This window comes from Lampetra planeri, chromosome 30, assembly GCF_965212315.1.
Source record: "Lampetra planeri chromosome 30, kcLamPlan1.2.h2, whole genome shotgun sequence".
Taxonomy (NCBI): domain Eukaryota; kingdom Metazoa; phylum Chordata; class Hyperoartia; order Petromyzontiformes; family Petromyzontidae; genus Lampetra; species Lampetra planeri.
This window is the reverse complement of record NC_136136.1, coordinates 868,673-888,578: the sequence shown is the minus strand read 5'-3', so window position 1 is coordinate 888,578 and position 19,906 is coordinate 868,673. Positions and strand designations below refer to the sequence as shown.

Genomic DNA, 19,906 nt, shown 5'->3' with positions numbered 1-19,906 from the left:
TACTCATTTACTTTGGGCTGAGTCGACCTAAGGGAGGGAGGAGCAGTTCAACATTTTCTCCCGATTGGGAATCTAACGCGACAACCACATAATAACACTATGAGACCTCCTTTTTTGCGTCATCTGGTCCAACACCAATGGAGACTAGGCTCTAAGAAAGCTGTCTCGGTTGTGGACCAATCAACTTTCAGGACAGTGCATATCAGTATCATTATCAAAGTTGTTTCTTTTTGTTTGCATTTTGACTGCTTGTGTTGTGGTTATTGCAAACATGATGCCTTGTATAAATGTGTCAGTTTTTGTACCAGTTGAAAGGGTAAAAACCTATCACTATAACCACATAATAACCCTGGCGTGCACTCCACAGATTGTGGTAACAAGACGCTCACCCACATGTCACCGTGTGTCTCTAAAGTTCAAGGTCAAAGATCCTGACACAGCTTCTAGGCTCGGAGTGCATCTCACCCGGGCCAGCCCCGTCAGCCCGTGGAGACCCATGTATGTGTGTGACAACCCACGCATGAATCATCCAGCTCATCCAGACGACCACGACAACCCCCAGAGGGATGTGTTCGACCAGGAGGTTCTCAGCACACCGCCCTGGACGTTACAAGACCACTACGCATGCGAAAGGCGACATCAATGTCGGGATGTCTGCTCGCCTGGCTATTACTGGACTGTGTCCATGCATCTTGGATGTCCCGAATGTTTTATGCTGGGTTCAGCATCGATTGAAAACACTGTACGGTTTGTGTAAAGAATGGATTTGTGTTTTGAGGATCAAATGCTTTATCGCAGTTGACTGTATATAAACTAGCGTTGAAAATGTGGATTTTTGAAACTCCAATGCCATACAGTGCTCGGCTTTGTTGATGTTTTGTTACCGTCACTGTTAACCTCATGAGATAAAGAACCGGTGATCGGTTGACCGCACAGAGGGAGACGTCTATGGTGTCAACTTGAACGGCGTTCTCTTCACAATCGGCTTGCACAGACCTCACGCCGCCGTGCGGTTTGTACGCCGGTGCGTGCCGCACTCAAGTGAGTGCATCCATGACTGAAACTCAACTTCGAAGCGGTTACCGGTTCGTTACTTTCATTCACCGGTGATAGGTGCTGAAAACGGTTACCGGTTCACCGACTGTATCTAACCCTAGCGCAGCATACGCACCGTGAATACCGCACTAGACATGCGCTATGCACGGCTGGTTGTTAAGTAAACATTGGTAGTACAGTACGTAAGATGTAAAGATATTTGTAGTTAAAGTATAAGATAGTTGTGGTTAAAGAATGCAGCACAGTCTAATAAAGCATCACACTGCACGTGCACGCTGTATGTTGAACTTCTTTCGCACCGTACGTCGCCCACCGTGCTAATTGGAGGTGTGGGGGAAGGACACCAAAATAAACACACTTTTTAATCAGTCCTAAAGGAATGAGTTTGTCAACGTAGACGACGACGATTTAAAAGTGCACAGCTCCAGTGGCTTTGCAGAGCGTTCCAGACGGCCGCAGCGGCGACGTGGTGAGGCGCCGTGTCCTTGTGTCACTACGAACACCCGCCCTGAGTGACGCACGTTAGTTACAGTGGTGAACACATCGAGGGCAGCGGGAGTTTGAATGTTTATCGTGGCGAGTTGAACTCGCAGGGGGCTATCGCCAGCAGCGTCACCCGTAAGATCGCCTAAATATATAAATGTGTCGTTAAACCCGCCACCACCCGACACAGCCGATTAGTAGCAGGGTTCGTCACGGATACAGAAGGTGCCAGAGGGTTGCTAATTCAGTGAAGCGGCGTCGTGTTGGAGAGAAAGTCGACAACATCCACGACGCGAAGGCCCCCCCGCGGCTTCGTAGCGGCGAGTCGATGGCGGAACCCGGAGACTCCGCGCGCTTGAGCCGGAACTAAAAATGCGGCGAGCGCGGGGAGTTGCAGCCCGGAGTGGTCGAGTGACGGACCGCCTCGCCGAGCACGGTCAGTGTCTCACTCACTCAGTGTCTCAGTGTCTCAGTCAGGCACTCAGTGTCTCAGTCAGTGTCTCAGTTTCTCAGGCAGTCTCTGGTCTCTCAGTCAGTCACCCACTCACTCAGTCAGTCTCTCAGTCAGTCTCTCAGTGTCTCAGTCTTTCAGTCAGTGTCTCAGTTTCTCAGGCAGTCTCTGGTCTCTCAGTCAGTCACCCACTCACTCAGTCAGTCTCTCAGTCAGTCTCTCAGTGTCTCAGTCAGTCTCTTAGTCTCTCAGTGTCTCAGTCAGTCTCTCAGTCAGTGTCTCAGTGTCTCAGTCTCTCAGTCAGTGTCTCTTTAGTGTCTCAGTGTCTCAGTCAGTGTCTCAGTCTCTCAGTTAGTCAGTCTCTCAGTCAGTCTCTCAGTCAGTCTCTCAGTCACTCACTCAGTCCGTCTCTCAGTCAGTCAGTCTCTCAGTCAGTCTCTCAGTCAGTCTCTCATATCAGTCTCTCAGTCAGTCAGTCTCTCACTCAGTCTCTCATATCAGTCTCTCAGTCACTCACTCAGTCAGTCTCTCAGTCAGTCTCTCATCTCAGTCTCTCAGTCAGTCTCTCATATCAGTCTCTCAGTCAGTGTCTCAGTCACTCAGTAAGTCTCTCAGTCAGTCTCTCAGTCAGTCTCTTATCTCAGTCTCTCAGTCAGTCTCTCGTCTCAGTCTCTCGTCTCTGTCTCTCTTCTTGTGATCCCCATTGAACTCTCTAAAACTTACTATTGTTAAAGGTGTATTTTACAGGGAGGAACAATGTTCCACACTGCCCACCAGGGATTATTTAGCTGTCTGTCTGATTGTCTGTCTGTCTGTCGTGCATAAATAAATATATAATGCACACAGCTCTTTGATTGGTGGAGACCTTACAAACAGCTCTTTGATTGGTGGAGACCTAGTGCCGGGTACGGAGAGGGCGAGGTGCCTAAGGGAGGAGGGTCAGGGGAGGGGCCTAAGGAAGGGGGGAGTCAGGAGAGGGGCCTGAGGGGGGGGGGGGTTCAGGGGACGGGCCTGAGGGGGTGGGGTCAGCGGAGGGGCCTGAGGGAGGGGGGGTCAGGGGAGGGGCCTAAGGATATGGGGGGGGGGGGTGCTCAGGGGAGGGGCCTAACAGAAGGGGGGTCAGGGGAGGGGCCTAAGGGAAGGGGGGTCAGGGGAGGGGCCTGAGGATATGGGGGGGGGGGGGGGTCAGGGGAGGGGCCTAAGGGAAAGGGGGTCAGGGGAGGGGCCTAAGGGGGGAGGTGCCTAAGGGAGGGGGGGGGGCGATAGTTCAGGGGGCTGTCTGCCTGGCTACCTAAAGTCAAGTTATCTTGTATACATACAGGTAGGAACAACAGGTTCCACACTGCCCACCAGGGATTATGTGTCTGTCTGTCGTGCACGAATGCGCTGTCCAACCAAGTTCCTACCTGCCCACTCCGAAGGAACGTGTTAAACAGAGATGAATATGCTAAGGGAACACATTTTTACGAGTCAATTAAGTGTGGGTCACAAGACCACCCTATATGATACTCTACTACGGTGCTAAATAAATATACTTAAAATAATTGTATTGGCGTTACCATACATAATGTTTAGGGAAGTTTTACGAGTATCTCATGGTACGGTATATGGTGTGGTCATTGTGACCAGGCATGTAATGATTGACTGACTGACTACCTTTCAATTCAGATGACAATGCAGGGCCGTTATTGAAATATTATCACCTGAGAGTTCACGTAGATTGTAGAATGTTTGGTGGCTGCACCTTTCGCTGGAAACGATCACACACAACATTTAGGAATCCAACAATATTTCCGCTTGCATGCGTGAGTCGACGCCACGTGTCATGAGTGTCAAGATATGTTTCAAGAATCGGGCGTGTGACGTTTCGTGCGTTATCGTCGCTGTGGCAAATGTTTGAGTGTTAGTGGTAACAACGTTGCGTTCGCATTCCATTTATAGACGTCTTGTTATAACGATACCAGTCATGAAATCACATATTTAGCACGCTCTTACAAGGGGTGACATCACAGATTTTAACACTGACACTTTACAGTTCAGAATCCGAATATTTTCACGAGAGGAATCTGATGAGCCGTGCAGGTATTTTAACAGATGTCCAGGAGGTATCTTAGATTCTGTGGGAATGATCTGCAATCGAACTGGTTTCCTCGTCAATTGCCCCAGTGGCAAGCATACTGACAGCCAGGCCCATTGTCACATGATGCCACCCTGGACTTTAATCACGTCGGCGTATTCATTACAGTTCAGTCCCGTAATAGAAGCACATTCGTCAATTCATTTTTCAGTACTCGGTAAATGTAACATGATGTACTGAAATATTGGTCTTGGCTTGATCTTAGAACCTGATTTATGAACGTCATTTCTCATTTCCCAAACTCTTATAACACTGCTCGATTCAATACACGTTTTAACTCTTACTTATTACACATCTGATAGTGCTGTTACAGGCCGCGTAACGTTTTAAGCCTTTAGGCCTGTGCTGATTGGCTGTATTAAAAAAAAAATCTTCCTATCTTAATACGCAATGCTTTGCTACTAAATGTGTCATCCTCTGCGAATTTGAGCGCACCAGCCAATGCTTGAAATGCAGAGGAAGTCTCATTCATTAAAAAAAAAACCTATTTGAAATTGAGAACTTTGTGAAGGTCATGAGCTGCGTCACTTGTTATTAATGCATGATGGAATTATAGCCGGTGCACTCTCCTCTGCCACCCAACCCAGGAGATCAATATTGAATAGGTGTATCGCGTTGAAGGGCCGGTACACGCGTACACGTCATGATGCTCACATGCGAGTGTGACTGCAGTCCCTCCAGGTGCAAGGGAAGAAACAGTCTGGCACTACTCTCCAAACAGATTTCTATCCAAACATTTACAACAAAAGAATTTGTCCAACCACAGCCGGTGGGTTGCACTCAACCACTAGCGGCCCTTTCCAATTCCTGCTTCTTTAGCTTTTCATGACATGTGAAGGTGAACTGCTTGTTTATTTTGTGTTGCAGGTTAGGCGTTCACGGATATGGATGTTGGTGTTGCCATGAAGGGTTAGGGGCAGGGATCGGCACCCTGCGGCTATGGAGCCACATGCGGCTGTTTAAGGACTTGTTTAGTGACATTATTTATTAAGGAACACCATCTCGTATTCATACACATTGCGGATTTTATTTTACTGAATTGGGAAAAAAGGTCTCTTGTTTTGGTTGCCGACCCCTGGGTTCGAGTAATGGCAGCATTGCCACCTTTTCCACTACCTAAACATATTTCTCAATCAACCGATGTATATCAGAACTGTGCAGTGCACTGTAATAAAGTTCACCAGAATGCTGGGACCAGATTTCGGTGCAAATCAATTCCTGCCAATCCGAACGCAGATGCCCAATCCTGGACTGCCTCGGTCGAACCTGGGCAGGTGGCAACCCTCCTTAGTGGTTTTGGGGCTAGAGTTCAGGGTTATGGGTTAAGGCTAGGTAGGTGTTTAGCGTTAGAGATAAGGGTTTGGGTTTATGCTTAGGGATTGGGGTTATTTTCTTAAGCCCACGTGTGGGAACAGCAGTATCGGTCTCCTCACGTGTTAAAAACACTGCCAATACAAAACGTGGCCAACCACTCAAATGCATGTGATGTTGTGTAGAGTATGGCAACAATGCATAGGATGGTGTTACATATGCATGAATTGTATATTATATTCTCCAAGCCCGATTATGAAAAATTATTATTTTTGTGACAGATGTTCTCAGTTTCGTCTAAAAGGGGTTATTATAGATATGTCAGCATTGGTGTAGTGTGTGATAAACTCATCCAATCATTGTCCTGATTTACGTGACAATCGTTTTGAAGCAGTTTCTTAATTTACAATCCTGTTGGCTTAGCAAGCGCGCTAACTGAGATGGTAAACGTTTTCTCTTCTGTAAGACTTCATACCAATGCAACCCAAAACAATGTAGTAATTAATAAATATAAATAAATATTACGAGAAGTAAATATACACTTATGCAGTGATGCTGGTGGGGGGGGGGGGATTTAATTGTGGTGAAAATGTTAACGTCTTTGACTTTTGCTGAACTCGTGAAGAAATTTCGAGAGTATTTTTCGAGTGCATTTTGTGATTTATGCATGTGACAAAGCATTGCAGTTGCCCGGGGCTTGGAGAGGCAAGGAGTGATGTGCTAATGCGATGGGATGAGCGGTGTGCACTCTTAGACTGAGCTGGGCAAAGCTGGGCATTTGAATACGCGAGTCGATCCGCTTAACAAATTGTGGGATTGCTGTTGATGATTTTAAATGAAAGCGGCAGGCAAATGGGGCGAACTGGAAATATTGATTTCGTAGCAAATGTATTGCAACATTTTTGATTGGCACTTTTATAATTAACTGAAATAAATAACCGTTGCTACTTTGCACATTGAAAAAGCACACTCTCCAGTCCTGTGTAAAAAAATCGACACAAACACATCAAAAGCATGCTATTTCTTAAAATATAAACACTGTGGCTATTTTCAAATTAAGCACACGTTGAGATGTTGTTCCCTGAATGTGAAGTTGTATGTGTTGTTTTGATCTAACAACCTGACCATGAAGTGGATGGGTATCTCAGTTTCAGTCCATCGTGACAGCCTATGACCAAATCAACCTTAACACGCCCACTATGACAAGCTAAGCAGGCGTGAGCCTGGACAATGCATGGATGGGTACCCATCATGCACAAAAGACCGGCGCAGTAGGAATTGTGGGCAGTAGAAAACAGCACGGCAACTTCCACTCCTCTCCCTCCACCTTTACAACCTGCACTGACCAGCACGCTGAAGTATGTTCGAATATCCGTCACGCCCCACAGGGTGGGCAGAGGCCATCATCCAACAGGAGATCAAAACGTACTGTACGTGTGCATCTACGTGTGTAGTTGGATGACTACTATAACACCCTCTCCTTGCCGGCGAACATTGTCTCAGTCATTGTGTGTGTGTGTACTTGTTTTTATGATGCAGGGAAACATTTTCAAGTCTCCATGGTCTCCCAAGAAAGCCCAAAGCTTTCACTGCCATCCACGTGTGACCTCTTTCCTTCCGATACTCAGCTACCCTTCTGCAGTACCGGTAACAAAAGCCTTCATATCGATATAACCTGCACACATTGCAACTCATAATTAACCTAGCGGTGAAAAATTCCCGTGGTATTAATGGTATGGCAGCCACAGTGGCGAGATGTTAACTGCCTCGCCTAGTATGCAGGAGGTCGTGTATTCGATCCCGACCCTGGCGCCTGCTGCTGTATATTTGGAGTTTGCGTGTCTCTCTCCACATAGTCGCGTGGATTTTTCCACGGGCCCTCCAGTTTTTCCCCTCCACATTTATAAACATGTGTTTAGAGTATTTAGCTGCTTTACATTTGCACATGATCAGCCACTTTATTGAGCTATCATTTGTGGCCGGGTCGCTACTGAAAAAGAGCTAAATAGCTCAGTGGGCCATGCCTTGTAAAATAAAAAAATAGTTTGAGGTTAGTTTAATTTACATATCAATGTAGAAGTACACATTTAACCAAAGCATTGAAATGTGCGTTGTAGGCTATTGCGGGGTGCTGTTGTACTGTCCTATTCTCCGATGTCTGTGCTCGTTGTCTTGACCAAATAACCCCCATGATGTGCACGACGCGGAGATGCCCTCATCCAGCACTGAATTGACAATGGTGCCATACACATGAACGTGGAGAAGTACAAGTTCTAACTTTTCGTTTTCAAGCGCCGGTCGCTGCTTGAGATGATCAACAAGTCTTGGCTTGCCGGCGTCTCTTTAGCAAGAGAGTTATTTTTGTTGTCGTGTGGAGGATTTTTGCTTGAGGCTCATTTAAACCATTCCACTACATCAAGCCCAGTTTCGTCAGCCACTGCTTGAGGATTTTCCTTCCGTGAAGATATGTTTACACAACTATAGCGATATAAAGGAATGACATTAAGTAAACTCTCCGGTTGCTTGTGAGGATTGTACAAGATCGTGTAATTGTACAAGATTGTGTATATGTACGTGCTTAATGCAGATCTACCATGGATAATATTACGTTTATATTTATTCCTTTATATTACCCATCTTGGAAATCCATCTTATATTGTGACTGCGAATAGGATGGTGAGATCCTGACTCCTCTTCTGATATATTCATTTTGTTACTTGATGTAATTGTTGTTTAGCTGTCCTCTCTTTTCACATGTCAAAGTACATTGATATTAGATATATCATTTGAGAAATCCTCGATGGAACAATCTTTCAATCTCCAGCACACATGATTTACTTTGACATGGATTATAAACATGAAGTATGACAATTGGTTCTTTACCCTTCTATCTGGCAACAAAACTGACACCTTTTTACAAGGAGTCATGTTTGCATAGACCGCAATACCTGCAGTCATAATACAAACAAAAGAACATAACTCTGATAATGTGCACTGTCCTTGAAGTTGATTGATCCACACCCGAGACAGCTTTCCTTAGAGCCTAGTCTCACATGGGTTGGACCAGATGACGCCAAAAGGCACACAACTCAAAGACAATGCACCATCAGAGTATGAGAGCTCGGGGCAAGCATCTACACTATGGCGTCATCTGGTCCAACCCATATGAGACTAGGCTCTAAGGAAAGCTGTCTCGGGTGTGGATCAATCAACTTTAAGGACAGTGCACATTATCAGAGTTGTGTCGTTTGTTTGTATTATGACTGCAGGTATTGCGGTCTATGCAAACATGACTCCTTGTAAAAAGGTGTCAGTTTTGTTGCCAGATAGAAGGGTAAAGAACCAATTATCATATTTTTACTGGCAAATGAGGTTCCCATAATGAAGTATGACAATTACTATGGAAAAAAATACATGAAAGGTGCATGATTTGGAATTGTACAGAGAGACAGAGGAACGCATGGATCTGAGAACAAGTCATTGAACGTTGAGGAAAGTGAAGCGGACCTGGCGTGGACGAATCGCCAGAGGGGATGATGCCCGACAGACGAGACTGGTGACAGAATGGCAGCCAAAGGCGGGATATGCCTGAGAGGATGACCATGGCAGAGATGGAGCAATGATGTCAGCTCAGTGGTGTCGCATTCATTCTGGCTTGTGATGATGTGTGCACTGCGTGTGTGGAAGTTGTCTGTATGTTGAACTTCTTTCACACCGTACGTAGCCAACCTCACTCATCGGAGGTGCGGGGGAAGGACCACAAACTAAACACAAAATCAGTTCTAAAGAAATTCCTTTTCAATCTCGATTTAAAAGTGCATTGCTCCAGTGGCTTCCTGATATCGGAGGAGCGTTCCACATGGCGCAGAAGCGCCTCAGGAAGCAAGCGATGCAGTGTCCGTCTTTGTTCGATGGCGAGACAAAAGCCACTGCAAGGCTTGCCTGTACATCTCCATTTTTCTCAAAATGAGCACGTGGAGCATTGTGATGTCCCCCATTCTATACTGAAGAGGCACGAGTGGCCGGGCATAAAAGCTGCTGATGAAGCCTCCTTCATGTGCCGTGACCGCCTTGATATGTGCCCGGAAAGAGCACTCACCCCCATGGTCTTTAAGGCTAAATGGGACGCCGGTGTGTCTATATATAAACATCCTTTTAAGCCTCACGACTACAAAAGGCACTTGCAGGAGCGTTCTGCTGTCAGCCGCACAGCTCGAGCCTGAGCGGTGTGTGGGCGTGCGTTCCCAGGACGTGATGACAGCCAGGAGTGGATTCACCTGCCTTGGGATACGGCCGCTTTGAGTCGCCGTAGCCACACGTTGTACAGTAACACTGCCAAGTCAATCCCGAAAATGTACCAAGAATCATTGTATTTTCTAGAAATTCCCTGGGAATTACAGCCCAGCTTTTACAACTTTCATTGGTCTACAGGAAAATTAGAGGTCCGAGAAAACCTGAGGGATTGAAGGCACAAAGCGCTCACTCATTATGCACACCGTGCCAGGGTTGAAATTTGATTAATTCGATATTTTTTTTTATATCTCCATTAAACATATTGTATTTGCGCATTAGCCTAAATGTCACATTCCAGCCCTTTTTGTTAATCTGCTTCTGGATGAAGGCCTCTACATGCTTTCTTGTCCATGGTGTTTGCTTAACCATACTTAACCATATTTAACCATGCTTAACCATATTTAACCATGCATAACCATACTTAACCATATTAACCATACTTATCCATACTAACTCTTAGGTTTTTCGGTAAAGTCACGTAGGTAAAAAATAAAAAATAAATAAAAGATAAAATAATAGAAATAAAATAATAAATCACGTTTCGGATGCAACACAAGCTTCCGTCTTCAGGTGGAACAGTCACAGCACAATTGCTGTATCATACTTATATTTAACCATATTTAACCATGTTTAACCATGCTTAACCACACTTAGCCATACATTAACCACGCCGATCAGGTACTAGTTGGTGAGAAGCAAACTCGGGTTGCCTGGTTCATGGCGCGGTGTGCTAACCACTGCACGACCACTCCACCAAAATGTCAGATGAGATTGCAAGTTGCTGAGCAAGTGAGAAGTGCTGCCCTCTGCTGTGTGTGCACCAGAGGTCGCTTCAAGGGATCTCGGAGGCTGCTCTGTGACATCCACTTCCGTGGGCCGATCTCAAACATGAAGGCTTTTCGCACGGCTTTGCCAGAGATCTGCAAAGGAAACTTAATCTCATCACATGACGCCAATGGCACAATCGGCGTGAAATAATGGAGAAAACATTACATTTTTCACGGAATATCACTTGCATAATGTATGTATATGTAGTGGCAGCGCGGATGCCACTGTGTGGTGCCGGCACTAGAGGGGCTCGGTGAGCGCTGTCCGACGGTGCTGAGCGGCACCGCGCCCTGCGTGCAGTGCCGACCCCTACAGGATGGGGTGTGAGAGTGCCTGCCATGGGAATGGGGTTACTAAGGGCCGTGGCACTCTGGTTGACCCCGAAGGACACGTGACTGGTAAAGTCTACACGGGGCCCCCAGGTGGGGGTTCGGGGTGGTCACGTGTCAGGGTGGAGAACCGTCTCGAGGGTTCTGGAAGGTGGGCGTGGCTAAGGGCGGGGCCAGCCCCGCCGCGGAGGATAGAAGCCGGGTCCCCCAGAGGGACCGGCTGCTGTTGTTCATCCTGAAGAATCTACGTTCTACGTCCTACAGAGTCTCCAACACGTGGACCCGGACCCAGGCCAGGGTCCGGTCCGTCGTAGCTACTCCAGTGTAATTAGTGCAGTTGGCCTGGTGGTCCACCACCATAGGTTGTCATCTTGTTCAGGGGTACTACCCCGTGTGTTGGCTTGAAGAAATGTGTTGCCTCCAAGAAGTGCGTCTGCTACTCAGTTGAACCCACAACACGTGCACGTTGAACTTCTTCTTCATGGTGTCTCGTCAACCGTGCTAATTAGAGCCGCGTAAATAATCCCAAGCTAAAATAACAGATTTTATCCAACAAATGGATGTATCGTTATATTAGTAACGCGCACACAACGTGTGCACGCAGTGAATTGAATGCAGTTAGTGAGCAGGTCGCGTTCTGTTGTCTGGGCGTGATTGAATTAGCGAGCGACGCTGAGCACGCGGGCGACTTCTCAGCAGATGCCGTCTGGTAATGCGATATGGGGCAGGTAATGGGATAGGGGGCAGGTAATGGGGCCTGTGCAGCTCCCGCCACTCGATTATCCCCCTGCCCTGCTGCTGGACTCACGCGAGCAGACCGGCCTGCTGCACGTGGTGCCCCCCCCACCCTCGCCCCCAACCCCCCACCCTCGCCCTCACCCCCACCCTCACCCCCAACCCCCCACCCTCGCCCCCACCTCCACCCTCACCCCCCGCCCTCACCCCCGCCCTCGCCCCCACCCTCGCCCCCATCCTCGCCCCCACCCTCGCCCCCACCCTCACCCCCGCCCTTACCCCCGCCCCCACCCCCGCCCCCACCCTCACCCTTGCCCCCACCCTCGCCCCCGCCCCCACCCTCGCCCTCACAGTCACCCTCGTCGCTCGCCCTGCGTCACTTTCTCGTGGCCTCTGCATGACAGCGTGCGGTCGTCCTGCGTGACGGTGACAACAGCGGACTCCTCCTCCTGCTGCTGCTCCTCCTGCTGCTGCTGCTCCTGCTGCTGCTGCGGGATGTTGAATCCACGCAGCCTCGTGCACGGGCAGTCTCCCAAGATGTCTGGCCACGTGGATGAGCAGGCAAAAATACCCTCTTGTAAAGGTCTTACCTTACAAGGAAATTAAGTATACGGATAAAACTCATGCATATTATCACTGGAGAATCTGTACTGATGGTGCAGTAGTGTACTCGATGCACTGTCATCTATTGGCTGTATCATAGTCGTGCAAGCAGGTTTCACACGCACGGTGATCTCGGCGTGATCCACTAACCCTGTCTACGAAAGCGGTGCTCCATGAGTCCTCGTGGCCACACTGCGTGGTTCACATCGACCCAGGGTCCTGCTGCTGCTGCTGCGAGGTGCCAAGACTTTCACGTTGCACCATAATTATAGTACAAGTCGCTTTGTTGTGTGAATAATCCTACCACGTATCGCTCTTTATACATGTGGGAGGAAATTGGAGTGCCCAGAGAAAACCCTCTCGTACGATGGGGTACACACACTCTATCCCCCTTACAGATGGAAACTGATGGAGTTTAGTCCACTTGCTGTACTGCCTGGCCAGTCAGGGTTTGACGACCTCGACTCCCACGGGAAGGGAGTTAGGCAACAACATCTGTGTGACTCACCAACCCCTGGCCCACTCCACGGTGTTGGATTACAACCCTTTCCGTCGCCACCACGGCACCAGCCCCACGAGCATGCCGCACACGAGGTCGGCTGAGTACGTGCCGCGTGTAGACGGGGGAACTAACGGGCTCGCGTTAATCTCAGATTATGGGCACGCTGTGCGGAATGAAAATGTTATTTTGTGTGCGCCTGGCACGTAGCAGCGTGGACATCTGGCGGGGGACAAAAGTTCACGCCCAGTCCATCCCTTTGTGCGCTCTGCATCCTCTTGGCGATATGCACACAAACTTATTGTGCTTTGCTGTGGAGCATGTGTGTGTGTGTATATAGAGTTCTCTCTCTGCACATGTAGGTAAAACATGTTTACCCCATCACTCCATTGGATTTCCAAACCAATCTTAGTTTATTTTGTTTAACCAGGTGGGAACCCAACAGCCCAGGATAGTCTCATTTACAGGGGGTGAGCTCGTATGAAGCAGTATTTGTTGAAACAGACTGGACCGGGTTTCACATTCTGGGTCTCATCAGCAGTTGGCCTTATTAATACATTGCTGAATTACTCGATGTTATTGGTAAGAACATTTCATATCGAATATGGGACCTTGTTAAACACAATAGCACTGTCCTACACAAACTTATTACGCATTGCTGTGGAAAATATAATAAGAATTCCGTTCTCTCCATATAAACAAATATTTTGTCTTCCATCAGCTGACGGGCTATTGGCTTCCCACGCTAACATGAACAACTTCGGACTTTTTCATGGTAATGGAATAACATGACGGTTAACATCATTTATCTTCATATTAGTGCAATATATATATTTGCGTGTAGCATTGTCTTGCTTGCCATGTGCGGAGCGGAGGTGTTGTTGTTGACCCAATGCAGTCCCACTCATGGTCAGCATCAACGGCGACTATCTGAACTCGTCCTGAGCCTCTTCTAGGTAGACTCGGCCTCAAATGAATACCCAGCACGGTGTGTGCGCATCGCCACTGTGAGATGAAGGCATGCGGCACGGCCACGCTGCCCCCTTGTGTGCCATTCTGGCTAACAGCACTTGCCCCAACAGCCTCTGAGGGCTATACAGGGGATCTGTGCCTTTGTGTTTGTCACGCATGCATAAATGAATGTGTACCATTCACTCGTCAATCTAATTATAATCTTAATACTGTCGTGTTTTGTGAGATCTTTCTGAGTGACATTATCTCAGGTGTAAATTAAATCGCAAGAGGTGACTCACCACGGCTTTTCATAATTGTCTGTAATGTGAATGTGCATTTACTTAAAATTTTTTATATATTAATAGGTTCGCTCGCACGACTAACTTAATGATTCACATTGGCTAATGCTGGTGAACATATACACTTTGTACAGCGGTACAAGTGTATATGTTAATCGACATGATGGTGCAGTGTTGCCATAATGACGACGATCCCGTTGTGCCCTGGTCGGCAGTCGTTGTGCTGCGTGGCGCCGTCGCGTTCCAGTTCCCTGCGCACATTTACCGGCACCGCTCAACAGAACAACGCTACGTGGTCAGCTTGACATGTCTGACTATCTTAAGGCTCTCTAATCATCATCATCATAACGCTATTATTGATAGAAAGACGATGTTTGTTTTCATCATCATCATCTGAACGCAATCTCATCACACCTTACCTTATTTGAGAAACCACCATAATAACCTAATGCACTGAGGGGAGCCGGCAGGAGTCATTCATTACCGCCAACAAAGGAAAGTCGAGAGATAGACTAGGATACCCCAACAGCGTTGTCAGACGGCTAGCACTGCATTACACAATTGGTTTACTTTACTATTGATTTACTTTCAAGATCACAGTTGTTATCTTGGTAAGCTGTTCCAACATCAAATGGGTACAGAGTGAAGTATTCGCGTGTGTTTTATCATCATCATCATTATTGTGAGCCATGGTCTATCCACTGCTGGAATAACGCCTACCAAAGCGGCCGCCACCTTTCACAATCCTACGATGCAATAATCCACTTGGCGCCTGGATACGAACTCACGAACTCGTAGCATCGCCGCATTTCCTCGCTGTGCCTCCCACGTGCTTCGTACAGGATTCAGCTTAACAACATCGTTGCCATCAAACCGGACAAACGCCGTGTTGGCCTCCGTTTCATGGGAATCCGCCTCAAGGCCCATTTCCCCATGAAACGGACATGCGGAAAGGAACGAGTATGTGCAACGATTACAAACGGTGGAGCAATGGAACGAGCGCTGAGCTCCACCATTCATAGGCGGACTGCCGGCCGTGTTTGCGGACCGTCGGCCAAATAAATCCTTTAGAGCTTTCCACATGTCCCCCCCCCCCCCGGCTCGAGGCGGCCGTGACCCACCTGTCCGTTGCCAGCTACTCGGGCTTCCCCTTCATCTAGCGGGGCTCGAGAGTGAATGTCTCGTTGTTGACTCTGGTGGCGAAGTGTACGCTCGCCTCTTTGTGGGTCATTAGGCACGCTATGGTTTTTTTGGGATTGACCTTGCACCTGCATTGTATTTTTTGATTAAAGGATTACCAGGTAGAGTAACGTGTTCTTATTTGTGCCATATAGAGAGCGGCGATGTTGTAGTCTCTTGAAAGGTTTGATTGAATTTTATCTTCAAGAGAGACCTGCTTTCGCACCAAATACAATTTTGAGTACATTTGGTTCTTGGACCACTGTCATAGCTGACGGTTGCACACCACGAAGGCGCAAGGTCCTACGTAGTCTGCAGTGGTTCTGCAGCAGTAGGGGTTGATGTTGCAATGTTAGATCCAGGTTAAGTGATTTGGATGTTTCGCCTAATTGGGAATTATTGTTTTGTGTGGCAAAAAACGAGAAAACTGGAACATTAACCACATGTACAAGAGGAGATAACTGAGACGTGACGGCAGGTTTGAGCTAACATTGTTGGTCTGTCTAGATTTTGTGAAAAACTCAGCTGTATTGTATATGTAGCGAGTGAATTACCTGTTTACAAATAAGATGTGGACTTCCGTGCCAAAAACATACCTCTGTGTTGTTGTTGTGAACATTGTTTAAATTATCGGGGTTTCAATTTTCAGTGATTTAGATGTTGGAGTGCACATTTATCATATTTTATAAATATAGACATATTTGATTGATGATTATTATGGTTGTGTTATTTGTAGGTGGTAATACTGATGACATTTGTGTGATTGTGATAATCATGAAGCTGCTAATTGTTTTTCGTGACAACAGCGTTAATGAACCTATTGACAAGCCCTCCATGACAACAGCTGTAATTGTGGCAGGACGCCGCCGCAGTCATATCGTGGTGAGCGCACGGGACTTGCAAATCCCGAGGACGCCGGTTCGCTTCGACCTCCCGGCACTTGAGTTGAAACGACGATGCACGTTTTTATTAAACTCGACCGCCTCTGTGCGCCCAGCAGTATAAATGGGTACACCGCAGTTATTGCTTTTGCCGGTCCTTGGTGGTGGGGTAAAGTGTGGCTACTCACACCTCTCCAAAGACATCTGGAGATGTTCACTAGAGCTGCCTCGAGTGGAGGCCCTTCCGCCAGCGGTGGCGTGAGCGAGCAATTGAAGGGCTGCGCCTTTACCGTGTTTTGTGCAATGTGTCCGCGATGCAGATGAATCCGAGCGATCTCAGCCCAGCGTCGCGTGCTCGTGGAAAGACAGCGTCGTCGTAGCGAGTCCGCCCACCCCGAGCGACAACGGCGGGGTCCTCGGCTTCGACGACGATGGCAGAGCCACTGCCGGCAGAGCTGACGACGATGCCCAGGCCGAAGCCACCTTGAGAGCGAAGATGGAACGATTCTACCGGTCCGTCGCTGAGAACGGCAGGGAAGAGGTGCAAGAGTGTCGACGCCAGCAAGACGATCCGCAGGCACCCCAGCGCCCACAGCGGCAGCGTCGGACCCCGCGGCAGCTGGGAGAGCAGCTGCCGTGGCCCGCCATGGAGGAAGGGCCGTACCCCATCCACGCCTGCCCCTGGGCCGAGACGGCACCGGCGGAGGCCGCGCGGGTGCGCTCGGCGTTGCTGGGAGCTGCGGCCGCCCTCGCCTCGACAGGAGATCGTCCGTACGCGCTGCGCTCCGTCGCCATGGCGAGCCTCGTCCTGCGAGCGCACGGCTGTGGCGCCTTCACGACACCGGGGTCGCGCGACCGCGCCGTGCCCGGCCTGGCAGGCCCCGTCGTAGACTGGGTGCTGGGGGTCTTGGCCTCGCGGGGGAGCGGGGATGGGGAGTAGAGCGACGCGTCCCATGGCACACGGGATTAAGGACCGGGTGAGCAGAAAATGTAAAAACTGAAGTATTTTTATTTCACCAGGCGAGGCCCACTGAGCTATATAGCTTCTTTTTCAGATGCGACCTGGCCACAAGTGATAACTCAACGAAGTGGCTTATGACGTGGAAATGTATAGCAGCCATATACTCTAAACGCATGTTTCTAAATGTGGAGGGGAAAAAAACAGAGGACCTGGAGGGAAATCCACTCGACCACGGGTAGAGAGACAAGCAAACTCCAAATATACAGCAGGCGTCAGGGTTGCGATAGAACCCACGACCTCCTGTATACCTGGCGAGGTAGTTAACATCTCCTAGCCACCGTGGCCTGCTTGTAACTGTCAAGTTCCCCATAGATGAGACTAAGCAGCCGAGGTGGAAAAGGAAATGCACACAAAGGGGGTGGCTGCAAGCGCAGATGATGTGATGACGTTGGAGTATCACAATTGAGTGAGGTTGGCAGCAGCTGAGTCAGCCTATGGGTAGTCCTGTTCGTATGTATGGCTTTTACCTAGCAGGGCTGAAGAGACGTGGGAGATAGGTACACAGCTGTCGGCAGTGTTTCTTTACAACCAGGTGAGAACCATTGAGACGAGCAGTGCAATTCATCAGAGACCGAGATAATACAATGGAAACGTACTAAATATACAGCACTAATGAAATAAAGTTATTGTATTTTAATATTTACAGCAGCTTTGTATAGTAGCTGCTGGATGGACTCGCCCATGTGAGTCATGGGGAGTTGTTTGCCCGGAAATCAGGTCGCAAGTTCGACAAACACTGCGCCACTGCTGCACATTGCCCAGTGCACATGGCAGAGTCAGTAATGCCGAGTCAAATGGTAGAATCCTTTGAACAAAGAATACTGTGGTGAAACGACCATTTTTAATCATCATAGTGTATTTTAATAGTTTTGATGTATTTTTAAATAGTTAATGAACTTATTTACACATTACATTTGTACAAAATTGATAATGATGACGATGAAAATGTATTTCCATAAAGTGTGTAGAAGGTTGTTTTAGGTGCCCTATGTAGTTAGATTTCAACGCGAGTGTGAATTTAAATCTTCGTGCATACCTCCACATTGCGGCCCCCACCTCGGCGGACGTCACCTGCGCTGGGATTCCTCGGATGCTCCGAGCTCGGTGCTGACCCAGGTCGCCGACCACGGGAAGCCGATAATGCCACGGGGCAGGCGGGTCACGGCCTCATTTCGTGACCGATACAAAACACGCACCTCGATTTACCGTGAGAGCCGGGCACTGGTGGAAGAGGCCGGGTGACCCTGATGGATGTCTAATTGCTTCATCGGGTGAACAAGTGGAGCGTGATTGAAATGCTGTCGTGCACCGCCCACACACTCTCCAGCGTTGTTCGGTTTTGTGCCGGCAGAAGATAATACCGCTGCAAGCTCTTTTATTGCATAAATGCGACAATTTTAGATAACGTGTTCCAAGTGAAGCAAGCTCTGCATATCTCAGTCGTGGCCGATAATGATGATAATTTTACGATTATATTAATTTTACGGTTGTTACAATGATGTGAATTTGCAGGAAGCGTCCTTTTGCTCGTAATGAATTGATGTAATGTATTTTCCACTGCTTTGTAATGAAATAGCTTCGATTAGCCCAGACTACAATAAACGCATGTGCGCTGTAATATACATGCAGGGCTAAACATGCGCAGTGTCGATGTCTTGTTGGCTACACATATGTTTGGAAATTAATAAATTGATGCATGCATAGACACCGTGCATATTTATTCATTTATTGCCTCTAATCCAGTGCGCAGTGTCATTTGGGGGCTGTTATGGGGGGCGCCATGTCGCCAACCGCTGAGCGCGTTTGGCCACGTGCGGTTCGAAAGAAGTTCAACATGCGGCACTTTCATGTCTAGTAGCCCAGGAAGGGCGGGGAGGGGGGTACTAAAATATGTTGAGTTTAACACGTAGTAGGCTTTCTCGATCAATATTATTCATAAAGGTTTGTGGGTTAGATCGTGTAAGTATAAATGTGTCCGAACCCTCCACCACCCGACACAGCCAGTAAGGTTGGTCACGTGACAAACCTTACTGGCTGTGTCGGATGGAGGAGGGTTACGACACATTTATACTTACGCGATCTCACCAAAAAACCTTTATTATAAGATATATCGAGTTGGATGAACATGCTTAGCTCCTGTTTAAAAGTTGGAGGGTGCAGCTTTCCCCCACCTTGCTCTTCCTCGTGTTCCCACAACCATGACCTTATCACCGGGGTGGGCACCCTTCTATTATGGAGGGCCGATTCGAAAACACCCTCGTGCGGGCCACACATTGATGCACGCGCTGAGCCACCTCCTGTCATTGCAAGGGGCCTTCGCAGCGACATTAGTAACTTGAGCGTGCCAAACTTCGAAAGTGTAGCCAGCTCGAAGAATTTGTCCCGCTAGTATCCGAGTAGTGCGGATAGGTTGCTTGCAGTGACTGATTGTAGCCACGGTGGCTAGGAGATGTTAACTACCTCACCTGGTATACAGGAGGTTGTGGGTTCGATCCTGACCCTGACGCCTGCTGCTGTATATTTGAAGTTTGCATACTCTGCCTTTGGTTGCGTGGATTTTTCTCCGGGTCCTCCGGTTTTTACGTCCACATTTAGAAACACGCGTTAAAGGTATTTGGTCGTAAAGCATTTCCAGATGATAAGCCACTTCGTTGAGCGATCATTGTGGCCAGGTCACTTCTGAAAAAGATCTGTATAGCTCAGTGGGCCTTATCTGGTAGAATAAAAAATAGTTTAGTTTTAGATTTATCTCATTTACGAGCGGTATGTAAGTGGTAGGCCTCGTGTGACCTCGGGTCGTATGAAACGAAGTCGGGGGCCGCGTTGCAGCTCGTAGATTCCCCGCTG

The 19,906-nt window shown here is 48.2% G+C and overlaps 1 protein-coding gene across 3 annotated transcripts; it reads left to right on the top strand.

Moving 5' to 3' along the window:
* Positions 1-1,598: 1,598 nt before the first annotated feature.
* Positions 1,599-18,766, top strand: LOC144728768 (uncharacterized). Of its 3 annotated transcripts, XM_078608409.1 has the most exons (4): positions 7,004-7,085; positions 12,625-12,829; positions 13,447-13,500; positions 16,359-18,766. In XM_078608409.1, exons 3-4 carry the CDS (start codon positions 13,476-13,478, stop codon positions 16,976-16,978), a joined length of 645 nt encoding a protein of 214 aa, XP_078464535.1. In that variant the 5' UTR covers positions 7,004-7,085; positions 12,625-12,829; positions 13,447-13,475; the 3' UTR covers positions 16,979-18,766. The 3 variants fall into 3 exon arrangements, with proteins under 3 accessions (XP_078464534.1, XP_078464535.1, XP_078464533.1); XM_078608408.1 differs by lacking the exons at positions 12,625-12,829; positions 13,447-13,500 and adding an exon at positions 1,599-1,975 and having other exon boundaries at positions 6,978-7,085; XM_078608407.1 differs by lacking the exons at positions 7,004-7,085; positions 12,625-12,829 and having other exon boundaries at positions 12,836-13,500.
* Positions 18,767-19,906: the final 1,140 nt, after the last annotated feature.

Bases quoted from the DNA above. Each gene is read 5' to 3' on its own strand.
- LOC144728768 (XM_078608407.1), top strand. From the start codon at position 13,206: ATGAAGCAGTATTTGTTGAAACAGACTGGACCGGGTTTCACATTCTGG. The intron at 13,501-16,358 runs GTAATGGAATAA...TCCGCGATGCAG, and splicing joins CAACTTCGGACTTTTTCATG to ATGAATCCGAGCGATCTCAG.